At 37.7% G+C, this 13,325-nt stretch overlaps 1 protein-coding gene across 2 annotated transcripts in view; it reads right to left on the reverse strand.

Moving 5' to 3' along the window:
• Positions 1 to 13,325, reverse strand: part of BCKDHB (branched chain keto acid dehydrogenase E1 subunit beta) — a 138,019-nt gene that overhangs the window by 83,693 nt on the left and 41,001 nt on the right. For both annotated transcript variants that reach the window (XM_082481006.1, XM_082481005.1), the window contains exons 7-8: positions 12,046 to 12,143; positions 8,722 to 8,832 (exon numbers count right to left, since the gene is read on the reverse strand). In XM_082481006.1, the coding sequence (XP_082337132.1) occupies positions 8,722 to 8,832; positions 12,046 to 12,143 (209 nt within the window). The remainder of the gene's footprint in view (positions 1 to 8,721; positions 8,833 to 12,045; positions 12,144 to 13,325) is intronic.

The raw sequence follows: 13,325 nt of genomic DNA on the forward strand, positions 1-13,325 counted from the left end.
AATTTCCACAATCCCTTAAGGGTACTTAAACCTGAGCTAGATTTCCCACTTCCAGTAACACATGCATTTCAATATAAAAAACACTACAACCACAGAATTTTTAATCTCAATGTGACCAGTGCAGCACTGGGAAGTGTGCCATTGGCTTTTTAAATCAATACCACACCACCCAACAGTTCATAGACAGAAAAATCCACACATTCTAATCTCTCCAAAGCTTCCAAGCAAATCTGTTAAGTATAATGAAGGGAAAAAAAGTTTTGTCTGAAAATTTAATTTCTGAAAGGGACAAACAGTGTTGTAAGTTATAAAGTAACAAATTTTATAGATATTTCGTATACATCTCATGTTTCAGTTTCTTGAGCACCACCCTTCATTATAGCTTAGCCTTCCAATCATAACAAAGCTGATCGATCAAGTAGTAGGAAAGTGTTACCTGCCTGGATAGGAACTGATATCTTTGCTGTGGCTGCACTAAGTGCAGATGTCTGCGTGCACATGCAACAGCTGGGGAGTCAGTAGACCATGGTCAAGGCAGAGGTTTTGTTATCAGCAATGTGTGTCGAGAACCACACTAATTTCAGGCGTTCATGTTTACAGCTGAAGGTATAAAGAAGAGAGATGACGCCTGATCCCAGCTCCTTCATCCATGAATTAAACACACAGAAAATGCTGATGTTAGAATAAGCAGAGGGAATGTATTCTCTCCCTCAAAAAAGAGTAATCCGCTCTATGGACAGCTCACTACTCTTTCTTTGAATCATAACCGCTGTATCACTCATATTCCAGCCCTGGGGAAAAAAGCAAGAGCTTTTATCAGATATCAGCAAAGACTGTCAAATTAAACAAAAGTCTTGCCAAATTTTTCACTGGCCCATAAAATAACATAGTGCTTTGGGAACGTATATATAGACAAAAGGCTCCATGATCTAAAGACAGCCTTCACTGTTACCTTTCCTAAGGAAGCACCAAAGGCGGCACATACTCTTTAAACAAGCTTGTGTCACTTTTCTAACACATAACACCACAACTTTTTATGCTGGTCTATTCAGCTATGTATTAGGAGTTGATGTCGGGTTCACTTTCAGTCCTCTAGAGGTAAAACAGAAAGAATTGCATCATGTCTCATTCACAAGCACCATACCAGAGCTCTATGCATGTACAGGCTGTACACCTATTCCATTTTTCTTGTGAAAAGCTTTAGAAAGATTAGAGATCAGTGTGTGCTTCAATGCATATAAAATTCTTTCTATGATCAATAAAAGTAAACTGCTGATGGACTTGCCTTGCAAAAGGCTTGCTTCCACCTCAGTAAGGGAAATCTCCAACTTTCATCGTGAAAAATGAATTATAAATAAAACCATTTTTTCTTCCTTTTAGGAACAGATCTATAAATAAGGAGAGCTGTATGATACCATTGAGATCTTGCATTTCTTCCATATGGCTGAAGTAAGTGGCTATGGTGACTGAGCAAAAATGTCCTTAAAAAAACAGGTTATAAAACTTGCTTAAGTCAACAACCTAAAACAACTACATGTAACCACCCAGGTATCTCACAGGACATCACATCACACTGCAATGTTATGTAGAGAGACCAAAAAGCAACCTGTCATAGGAACAAAAGCAGACCACGAAGACAGGAGGTTAGGACACACATCTTATCAAATCTGCAGTGGATCCAGGCTTCTCAACTAAAGCATGATGAAAGGCTTAATTAAGAACCTAAACACACCATTTAGACATACAGCCCTTTAGGATTCACTGCCTAAGCAACCACAACATATTATATCCTTCAGAGTCTGAAGTGTGCTTTGAGCACGCTGACAATCTGCTAACACTGAACCAGCAGCAAAGTATCACGGCCCTGGGGTCAAAAGCTTATGAGCTACTCAGCTCTTCAATTAGAGATGGTGGTAAGGGCACATGTTCAAGAGGAGCAAGACCTGGATTCAGTGCCACATGGGGTCAGCACATGGGTTATCCAATCCAATCTTCCATCTCCCTGGGGTGTGACCTTGCTATCAAATTATAGGCTGAACTAGGATATCAGCCTGCTCATATCAGGAATAGAGTGGCCAGCAGGACAAAGGAAGCAATCGTCCCATTGTACTCAGCACTGGTAAGGTGCCACCTCAAACACTGTGGTCAGTTTTGGGCCCCTCACTACAAGACAGACATTGAGGTGCTGGAGAGGGTCCAGAGAACGGCAACGAAGATGGTGAGGCGTCTAGAGCACAAGTCTTATAAGGAGTGGTTGAGGGAACTACAGTTGTTTAGTCTGGAGGAAAGGAGGCTCAAGGGAGACCATACCGCCCTCTACAACTACCTGAAAGGAAGTTGTAGAGAGGTGGGGGTCGGTCTCTTCTCCCAAGTAACAAGCATTAGGACAAGAGGAAATGGCCTCAAGTTATACCAGGAGAGGTTTAGATTAGATATTAGGAAAAATTTATTCACAGAAAGAGTTGTCAAGCATTGGAACAAGCTCCCCAGGGAATTGGTGGAGTCTCCATCCCTGGAGGTATCTAAAAGTCGGGTAGACGTGGTGCTTAGGGACATGGTTTAGTGGTGGTTTTGGCAGTGTTAGGTTGATGTTTGGACTAGATGATCTTAAAGGTCCCTTCAACCTAGAAAATTCTATGATTCTATTACCCTTAATCACACAGAATAAGAGAGAAAACCAAAGGGAACGTGATCATCCCTGTAAGGAGGGCACTCTCCAAAAGGAAAAGGTCCTGGGTTCCCATCTTCATCTTCAAAATGCTGTGTTTTATTGAAAGACCCGGCTCTACAGTGCAAAAGGCATCAAAATCTGGCAGATTCAATTAGTGACACTTTCGGCATGATCTGAATCTTTTGAGAAGAACAGTCCAACTTTAAGTGATATTGATATACAAGCACACTAGCTCAAACCTAAGCACATAACCAGAAAATAAGTGATGTATCAAAAACAATCCTTGCCATCATCAAAAGAAAACAAAAAGTCAAGTTTATTCAAAGAAGTTTCTCTGGTACAAAATTCATAAAATTCAGAAAAATAATCACTTCAGAAGTTAGTTTTATAAGCACATGAAAATTCAGATGTAGAGCTCAGAAGACACATCCCATGAAGTTTTCCCAGCATTGAGCCTATCTAACAACATATGCACAGAAGTCACAATTTCAGCAGTTTGAAATAAGTTCAAAATGACAAAGTCTGACTGAATATAGACAGTTAAGGAACATACTACATTTTATGTAGTTTAACTTTTTTACCTGTCTGTATTTCTGTGAAAAGCAACAAAGTATAAAATACAGGTCCAAAGTAATTTAAGTGACTTAAAATATTTCTTGTGTGTCTTTTTAAGCTGTCAGCCTGTAAAATCAATGATTTCTCTTGGTCCAGAGCAGGAAGGCTATTTTCTAAGAATGCTAGAGAATCCTGAAATAGGCTACATCAGTTTTCAGGGCAAGGGACTGTTTGTGTCTATTGCCTTTAAGTAAAGAAGGACGTCTTTCTTTCACAAGAAGCTTTCCCAAGTTAAATAGTAATGAAGTCTTATGTAAATATATATATATTTATATAAATACACACACACAGATTCTTTGCTTTTATTCTAGCAAAGAGATGTCAGATGTTTTTTTAAGCAGGCTAACTACTTATGTCCTCTTTGTCAGCAGTAGGTGTCATCTCTCTGCCACACAATGAGGGTGTGATTTATCTCACCTGACTTTACACTACACTCATCAATAAGGGCTCCCTTAACTTTAAAAAAAAAAGTTTGAGGTTTTTTTTTTTAAAAAAAAAAAAACACCACAAAAATTTTTAACCAAGATATTTCCAGAGGCCAATTTATCTCATTCCAAAAGAGACTGCTGAAACAGCTGGGATGAATGACCCTCAGGAGATATCCTTTTTCTAGAATAGCTCTGTCGAGCTACTGTAACTAGCTCAAACTTCGATACTCATTCTTAGACACCTGAAGATTGACAAAAGAAAAATCTAGTCCCTGTTTGTATTTTTACCCATCCCAGGAATTGTACCGAAGAGAAGGTTTCAGTTACTGCTGGGATCCATTCAGAGCCTATGGCACTCTGCTCCAGGCAGGTGCACCCTCATCTCCTTCTCAAGCAGATGACAAATGCTAACCTATTTCAAAACTGAACATAATCTCAAAACCTTAAAAATGCAAAGAAACATCAGCAAAATTAGGCAGCATTTTTCATTTATGCTCACTATATTCATTATTTATGTTTATTTATGTTTCAACCAGTTATATACCCACAAACATGCCCATAAGAGCAATGCAAAGTCAAAGCAGCTGCTTCACTTGGCTAAAAAGAGGCCTCTGGTGGCAGTTGTGAAGCATAACTTCTCATAGCTTTATAAAATATGTACTTTGATGACATAATTTTCTATATAGAAGCAGCTACAGAAAGCAGACTAAGCCATTAGATTTGCAGTGAAAATTTTGACATATTACCACTCATCTCCAAAGCATTAGCCATTTCAGCCCATCCTTCTTCATGCCTACACTACAGTTGTCAAATTAAAGTTGCATATATTTCCAGTTAAGCAAAGCATCTCATTTTTAAATAGCTGCATTGAAAACTTCAGTGTTAAAGTTACTTCATTTCTGAAGATAGTAACAATTAAGTTAAGGCTATGAGGTCTGCTCATTCCCCAACAGCAACCATGAAAGCTCCTTCAATTTGTTTAAAAATTACATAGACTGACAAGGAAAATTCACAGAAATATTTCTATATAAAAATGCAGCATTTCTTGGGTAAGCATCAGAATAAAATAAGCCTGCAGAGTAAAACACTGGCAAATGCATATGACGTCTGTAAAATTCAATTACCTTATTAAGACTTCGTGACACTGACACATATGGAACACAGGGAACCCAAACATTAGGCACATGATTAGGAACAATCATACAGCCTACAAGAAGCTAGATAAAGCTCCCTGTCTTCTAGAAAGAGCCAGCAGACAGGAGAATCACAATAACATGGAGAATTGTAACAGGTATGTTAAGGGTGGTATGAAAGACATATGAACAGAGACGTGTATGTTCAGGGACTGAAAGCAGCAGCAGGCCAAGGACTAAAATAACAGCCTCTACTGATGACAAAGGACACCACTCCCAGCAGTAAAACTGAGGGATGTTTTTTTACGTCAAAACCCAAAGTCCTGCTCTCCAATAAGATCGTAGCACAGACTTCCTTCAGCAGAGGACCCTGTATCCCAACACCAGCAGAATGGCAATAAGGTTGCGGTGCATCATGTAGATCATCCTTTTCCTCCGTGTCCAACAGGACAAGATGATGAACTTGTATTTCAAGCATATATGTAAGAGAAGGGAAAACAAAAACTTGGCCTGAGATTTATGGAGGCTGACGTAAGTAATAGCCTGAGGCAGCCCCATAATAGCTGGCGATTTGCTTATTTGCTGGACTGGAGTAAAATCAATCCCACTACCTATTAAGAAACTGCAGATGAATGGACAGCCAAAGACTTTCTCTGGCATGGCCAACTTTTCTACCACTCTCTCCTGGTCCCTAGCACTGGCATCTCAGGAAGGGAATAACTGAAGTACACCAAGTCCTGTCACCAGAACAGACTCTGAAAGCCATTGTCATCTGCAACAACTGTAACACACAGCTCCTCTTGGGGTGAGGCTACAGCAAGCAGCTACAACTATCACTTCCATCTTTCCATTTATGTTGGCAATTACCTTAAAAGCTGTCCAGGATGCAGACGAGGTTTAAAGGTTTCAGTGTTGCATAGGACCCACTGAGAACCATTAATTATTTTCATCTGAGCAAAACAGACAAGATCTACAGAAGAAGATAATTTAACAGATTTCTCCCATCAGACTGGCCAGCCTGCAACCATACTAACACAAGAGCAATGCTAAAAACATTTACTATTTGGTATTCACAATAAATAGCTGAACTGCCTAGCCAATGTGCACTACATTTATATCAAAATAATTCACTTTTAATTCATAATAATAAGCCCATTAACAGAGTTAAAGCAACAGGTTCCATCTTCTTATTTATGCCATATTTGCCTTACAAGATGTTCAGGGTGGAAGATAAGCTGAAAATCTTCACGGAATATCTGTTTTTCCAAGTACAGAAATGCAAAACATTGTACAACTAAAGCTCTGCACTTCATATTACAGCTTCATTTTTTTCCCAACGGCGTTTCAGTGCGGATCCATTCCAACAAAACAGACATAACTGCTCTTTCAGAGATGCTTTGTTTTCACAGAATGACAACTCAAAACTTTAAAGAAGGAATAAAATTTAGCTAAAAAAAAAGGAATAAATTTACTTGTCCAGAAGGGATTGCAAAAGATTTATTACTGCCAAAGTTTCTTTTCAGATTGATGACAACAACTCAACACATTCATTTTTTACAGATAGAAAGTACATCCAAGTAACATGAAATACAGTGCAAACACACACAGAAAACACTTCAACTGAGAATATCAAGTTTCTATGAAACAACACATAGCTATACGTGTAAGTACACACGTTACACATCCACAACAGGATGATAGGACCCTGCCAATAGCACATGCCCAACATGGGTCTTTCCTCCCATAGTTTGCTCCATCTAGTCCCACCAGAAGTCCCTCAGACAAACCTAACAGTAACACTCATGCTGTGGAGACAGCATCTGTGGAGACAGCTTTGCCATAGAGTAGCAGACCAATGGCTCGTCTTTCCCCTTATCACATTTAATCTGTTTATACTTCACCTGACCAAGAGGAAACCCTTTACTGAGCAACTACAGAATGACAAAACACTTGTCTACAGGATTAAAATACTCCAAAGAGAGAGAGAGAGTCAGATAAGGAAGTATGCCTGATCTGCCCTATTTAAATATCTGTACAATCTGACTTAGCTGTAGATGTGATACCATATTGCCTTAAATTAGAAACTGCAGGCAGAGCAGGTACTTCAAGGAACAACACACCTTTTTCAAGCCCACAGCTCTTCTCATCCCTATTGTTACCTTCACTCAGTAGACTACAGTTACCAGGCTTGAGTTAACTAAGCTGCAGACATCTTTCAAGTTTCAGAGTGCTTTGATCAGCAGTAGAAAAATAAGCCAGTGTACAGAGAATTAATTAGGACCCAACAAGTTTTTTCACCAGGGTCCTGCAGGACTGTGGATTTGCTTAACGAAACCTGCAGCTCTAGTAGAAGCAGCAAGCATTCTGCTAACCCACCCAACTTGTCCAAGCTTAAATCAAGGGAGCCGTTAGTGTAAAGTGAGGGGTAAACTTTTGGCTGTGCTCTAATTGTTAACACTGTAAATAATGCAAAGACAACACCACCTGCAGAACCTTTCGGAGCGCTGCAGTCCAAAAGCACGTTCACCAGCATTTGTGCTGTTGGACGGCAGTCAGGTAGCAGCTCTTCTCTTATAGTTCTCAAGCAGCTTGACAAAAAATGATTTCACGGAAGAGACTTCAGACTAATTTTCATGAGGTAGCTATGGAAAAGACCTATCTGTAAGAGTGCTCCCAAAGCAGCAATACTAACATCTATTTTGCAGAATCTGTTTATTCATGTATTTATAACATTAAACGTACCTCACCAAATGGGCAAGTGAAAAATGAAGTGATAAAACAAACAAACAAAAAAAAAGATTACAGGCACTGTAAATAATGCACACAAAGATTGCTAACTCAGGACAACAGGAAAAAAGTTAGATAATAATAGGGAACAGGGAAATCAAGTTTTCCAGATACAAGGTTTCGCTTTAATGACCTCCAGTCTGGTGGGTTGGGGGTTTTTTTGGGGTTGGTTTTTTTTTTTTTTTTTTGGGGGGGGGGGTTAGTTTCCCAAATGGCACTTTTACAAAGTGTACCTTGGGATTCTTACTTACATTTACAAAGACTTTTGGGAAATACTCCCCCTTCCATTTCCTTTAAGGTCTTTCCTCCCAATAGCTCTTAGCTGCTGAAGAAAAAGCAGTGGCGGGGGGAACAAAGGTAAGCAGATTGACGTACATGTAAGTACCGTAACCACTTCCTATGGTTTCTCAGTATATGGCAATTCAAATTCCAGTTTCAGCTGCCCAGTGCTTTGAAAAAAATTCTTTGCAAAAATCAAAGACTCCCATACAGCAGACAAGGACTTCACGGTACCCATGAATCTCAAATCAGAGTCTGATAATAGTAAATGCTGCCTTTTCTCCCCAGCCCAAGAATTCATATACCTTAAATCATAGAAACAAAAACATTTATTTTTAGAAATATGGGCAAACAAAATAAAGGCAACTATTGCAGACCTAGACAAAGGTTTTGGTGTAAAACAGCAGGGAAAAAAAATAATAACAAGATTTCACCTGATCTTTTCAGACCCAAAGACAGAAAGATGACAGAAAGAGCCAGAAATCGTGGACAAGCAGTTTTCAAACACATGTCTGATTAAATCCTGCCCTCTACTTCCACGCAAAGAACACATATTCTGACATTATTTTGAACCTTGAAACATAATTCTTTTCCAATGCTAAAGCAAATGTTTGAGCTATGTAACGTGCATTTACTCTTCATATACGACAGAACAAAAAATACAAAACAATATATACAATATAGAGCAAAAATGTAGGCCTTTAAAAAAATTAAAGAACAAAGTCATTGTTATTTGCATTTAAACTGTTGTTATTAGTGGGATTTTTTGGTTTGTGTGTTTTTAAATTAACAAGTATCATTTCCTTACCTTGCAAACGGTCTCTGTATCCCAGGGTAAGATGGTCCTCAGATCAATAACTTCGCAGGACACACCAAGCTTTTCTTGAGCCATTGCTGCCACCTCTTTGATCACATGTACCTGAAAAGGCAAAGTAATATTAACAAGTAAGCATTCAATTTCTGTTTAAGGTGTTCTAAATTACGCATACTGATAACAGCAGTGATTTACCATATTACCTGCATGTTTAGGAGAAACCTTTTTATTCACTAATCTAATAAGCATTTATTACTCAGTTCATTCTTTGTATTTACTATGTACATTATTCCTAGTATTTTAGCACCACTTCAAAAACTAACTTCCATGAAGAATTGCTAAAAAAAAACCTGTTGCTTTCTAGAAAAGTATCTTTCAGTGAACAGCATCAGGCCTCACGATTTTATATTTTTAGTCAGTTTGGGGGTTAGAATAAGGGTTTTTTTAGGACTGTAACTAAGCTAACACCCAAATATATCAGAGTAATGTATTTTGATGTAGCAGTCACATGAAATTCTGCAAGAAGCATTACATACATTCAAAACCAGTAACTACACTTACTGCAATTTACTGAAAGTGCAATAGATTACCAAGTGATCATTTCCAAAGCATTATCTTATGAACAGTTAGGAGAGATAGTAAGTAACAATTAAAAAATTTCCTGTAAACATCCAGTCCCAATCCCCACAATTATGCATATTGGCACTAATAAGACAACATGACCATTCACTAGTCTTCCGACACAGTTTAATACCAACATTACAAATGTTGCATTATCTCATTATTATAATTAACATTTTACTAAAACAAAAAAGTATTCCCCTCTAGCAAGAGGCTTGTACTAAATTAGAATACATGTTATTCACTATCCACCAGTCAAGAAATATATTTAGCAGCATATGTAAATGCGACAACATGGATGCAAACCAACCCACATCTACTAGCATCTTTTTCATAAGGTATGTTATGACACAAAAAGAAATGAAAGCAATATATTCCAAACTGTATCTTGACATTATGTTATACAACACTTTTAAACAAAACATATTGTAAACATTGGCTTCCCTAAAACAAGTATAGGCAAGTAAGTGCTCTGACACAGAAAGTAACAACCGTTATGACAACAACTCAGATTATCCTCCACAAATATCTCAGCATAAAGTATTTGCTCATGAGATATGAGGGTAAAAAAAAAGAATTTCTTGATGTGATGTCAATAAATGCCAATGTTTTCCTTATTGTTAGAATGTTTCATAATACAGGTTTGGACTGAGGCAGATGACCTCTATCGAGCAACTTCTAAGTATAGGTAAGGAGCTGGAGGCCAAGGACCATCCCCAATAAGCAATTTGGATGAGGTCATCTTGGTCTGGAAGGCAACAGAATTTAATAATATGGACACAGTCAGGCAGTGTCAATTGCCTGAGGGTCAGAGAGCAGTATTAAATTCCACGTAGAACAAAAATCTATGCTGAAACAAGATGATTAAGGATTTAAACATGCATCTACATAATGCAAATATGAACACCAAAGGACTATTTTAAAAGGTAAATCAATAAAAGTATTGCAACACGAAAAAGGAAAAAATAGCTTGCAGTGGTTTTGTTTGAACTTCTAATACATCTGTGGCTGTAATAGGGTTTAAGAATTTTTAACGTGACGCATGGGATGGTTGTTTTTGCTGTTTCTCCGATGTATAAGAGAGAATGTTTACCTAGTTCAAAGGTGATAAGGATTAGTTAATGACCATAAAACACTGAGCACAACTGGAGAGGAACTAAAAGCCTTTACTGCCTCTCATTAGTATCACCCAGGAAAGCAAGCATCAGGCAACCCCACTGGAACAGCAGCTGCCAAGCAACTACCTAACATCCAAAATAATACGAGAAGTAACCAGTAAGCACATGCAATCACTCTGCCTATTGACAATAAAATCTGGATCGGTTGCACATTTAGCAGTCAAGTTCCAAGTTTATGTACACAGCCTGCAAACACTCTCAGCACAAACTCACTGAGCACATTTGATCTGCAGAAGCCTGACACATCCCGAACGCACTGGATTTACTGCATATGTACTAAGCATCTGTCCCCACGCTATATTATACAGCCAACACCCATGGTTTGGTCAGCTCCTAAATCTGGATTAGGACTGCACATCTGTCTATTACTATTCACATCAAAAGAGGTGCCTGTCTTAAAACTTGGCCTACGTCTTCCAAGCTCCAAAGCATATAGTTTTCTTGAAGGATGTCACTCCAAGTCCTCTCTGCACTACTGCCTACTGGCTAAACTCAGGATACTATTAAACAGTCATAGCCAGCTTTCAAGCCACTACTTTATCAATTCAATTTTTGGGAATACCATGAACACTAAGATTTCATCCAAATGGAGCAAAACTTTGTTCTTTCAGAAGGTAACACGGAGAACTATAGAAACTGTTTTCTGCTGGAGAAATGAGTACAAGTACAGATATTGAAGGAGTCCATAATGTAATACCAGTGCAGAGACTAGTAGAAATAACCATGCATTTAAAGAAGATCAAGTAGTCTGAGGACAATGAAACTATCACAGAGGAGCACTGAAGATCACGGTTTTCAAACAAAAAGCAAAAAAAAAACCCAAAACCTCTCCTCTAAAAGCTTCTCCGATAAAATTAGGCCAGGAAAATAGCAATTTCTTAATTATAGGTTAAAGGCAATAAAAAGATTTTTCTGGTCATTTCAAATTAGGTTCACATTTCTTATTTATAATTCTTGAAAACAAACATGTGGGGGGTTTTACCAGATTTTTCAGTATCTGCACATCTTAATTGGAGGGGGCATGCAATCATGCTCTTGAACAGCTTTGAAATGTAACAGTTTTACATACTTTTGATTCTCACAATTTGTATTATATGTTCATAGATTTTAACTCTCTGTATAAAGGGAACCCCAGATTGCACTTTTTAAAATCATGCAATAAAAATCTAGATTTTTTCCTTTCAGTATACTACTTTGAACTCTCCTTTCCCATTGCGTTACTCAGAGTCACATCTCACTGCCACATTCTTAAATATATCACTTTCATAATCACAGATAAGTCACTAACCTCCTGCACAGGTACCTCTTCCACATTTCCAGAGTCAGCTTCAACCAAAAATGAGTAAAACCTTACACAATAAAAAGCACGTTTCATGTAAACACTGGCAATCATTTATTCCAGCACATAGTGATGGAAGATGCACACAGTTTATTGTCTGGCACTTGAGCCTGAATGCCTTGCCTATCCTATCCCCTAGGCTTTGCTGGGTGACAAATAGCTTGGAAGAGCCTTACTGACCTGAGTGCCCCAAGCAACCAGTGTCACATCACTGCCCGTCTGCAGCACCTCAGCTTGAGACAGGGGAATGTTGTAGGGCTCCACAGGAACTTGTTCCACTGAGTAAATAAAAACAAAGGGAAAAATAAGCATTAGATTCCTCTACTATTCAATATTATCCCATAAAAATATACACTAAAACTTTTCTTCAATGTTAATACCATCTAAAACAATAGACCAAAATCACATTCAATATTAGCCTTTATTTTAAAGATTTAACTGTGATTAAAAGTATTTTTAATTATACTGTTAAAAACAAATTCAGTGTCGTTTTTAATGTATGTTATTTACCACAGCAATATATACACATATACACAACAATGATAGTAATAAGTCCTGGCATACCCTAAGTCAAAATATCAGCATCAGATTTGGAGATGGACACTGCTACAACTGATAAAAAAAAAAAATCTCAAGTAAACACTGCAGTTAATTCTAATAAGCATCAAGAGACCCTTGAAATTATACTTTAATACTCCAATGAGAAGGAAAAACTGTGCCAGCGCCCTCCTGATATCTGCCAAGAATGATGCTCCACATTTTTATGTCTAAATAGAGGGAAAAAGTGTTCAGGACCTACACAGAAAGTGCCACCAAGAAAATGTGATTACAGCAGTTTTAAATTAAATATTGTTGGTTGGTTTTTTTTTTTTTTTAAAAAAAAAAAAGTTATCTATTCACTAAAAATACATCACAATTAGAGAAAGTAGACAAAAATTAAACATCTTGTCTTCTCTAAAACATTTGAGGTGGTTTCACTCAACTTAAGACCCATTTACTAGTTCAGATGGAAACCCATCAGGTCAGTTGTGCTAGTTTTGAATCAATGCTCCAATGATTCAATACATTGACTGGTTTAATGGTTAAAATTGTGACAAAAGAAATCCATACATCATATTTTAAGAGAAATATTGTTTTGATCTAAAGGTGAACTTGTCTATGCATCCGCAAGTCAAATAATACTTCTTAAAATAAATTCCAGTGATGGGGGGGGCGGGGGAGGGGATAAAGAAAAAAATCTTACTCAACTCTTTCTATATACACAAAAACAATTTATAAAGAAGGCATTCCACTTCTTTTGTTGGTATATTTCATAGTTCATTAAATAGTTATTGAGTTCCTGCTGAACAAAACTACTTCTTGAAGTTATGATAAAGAATCCTACTGAGTGACATCAGCAGGAGAAATTAGGTGTTTCATATTTTTCCTTTATTGGTATGGCAGATCAAATACAAGTAGAA

The sequence above is a fragment of the Vanellus vanellus genome, assembly GCF_965231255.1.
Source record: "Vanellus vanellus genome assembly, chromosome: 3".
Taxonomy (NCBI): Eukaryota; Metazoa; Chordata; class Aves; order Charadriiformes; family Charadriidae; genus Vanellus; species Vanellus vanellus.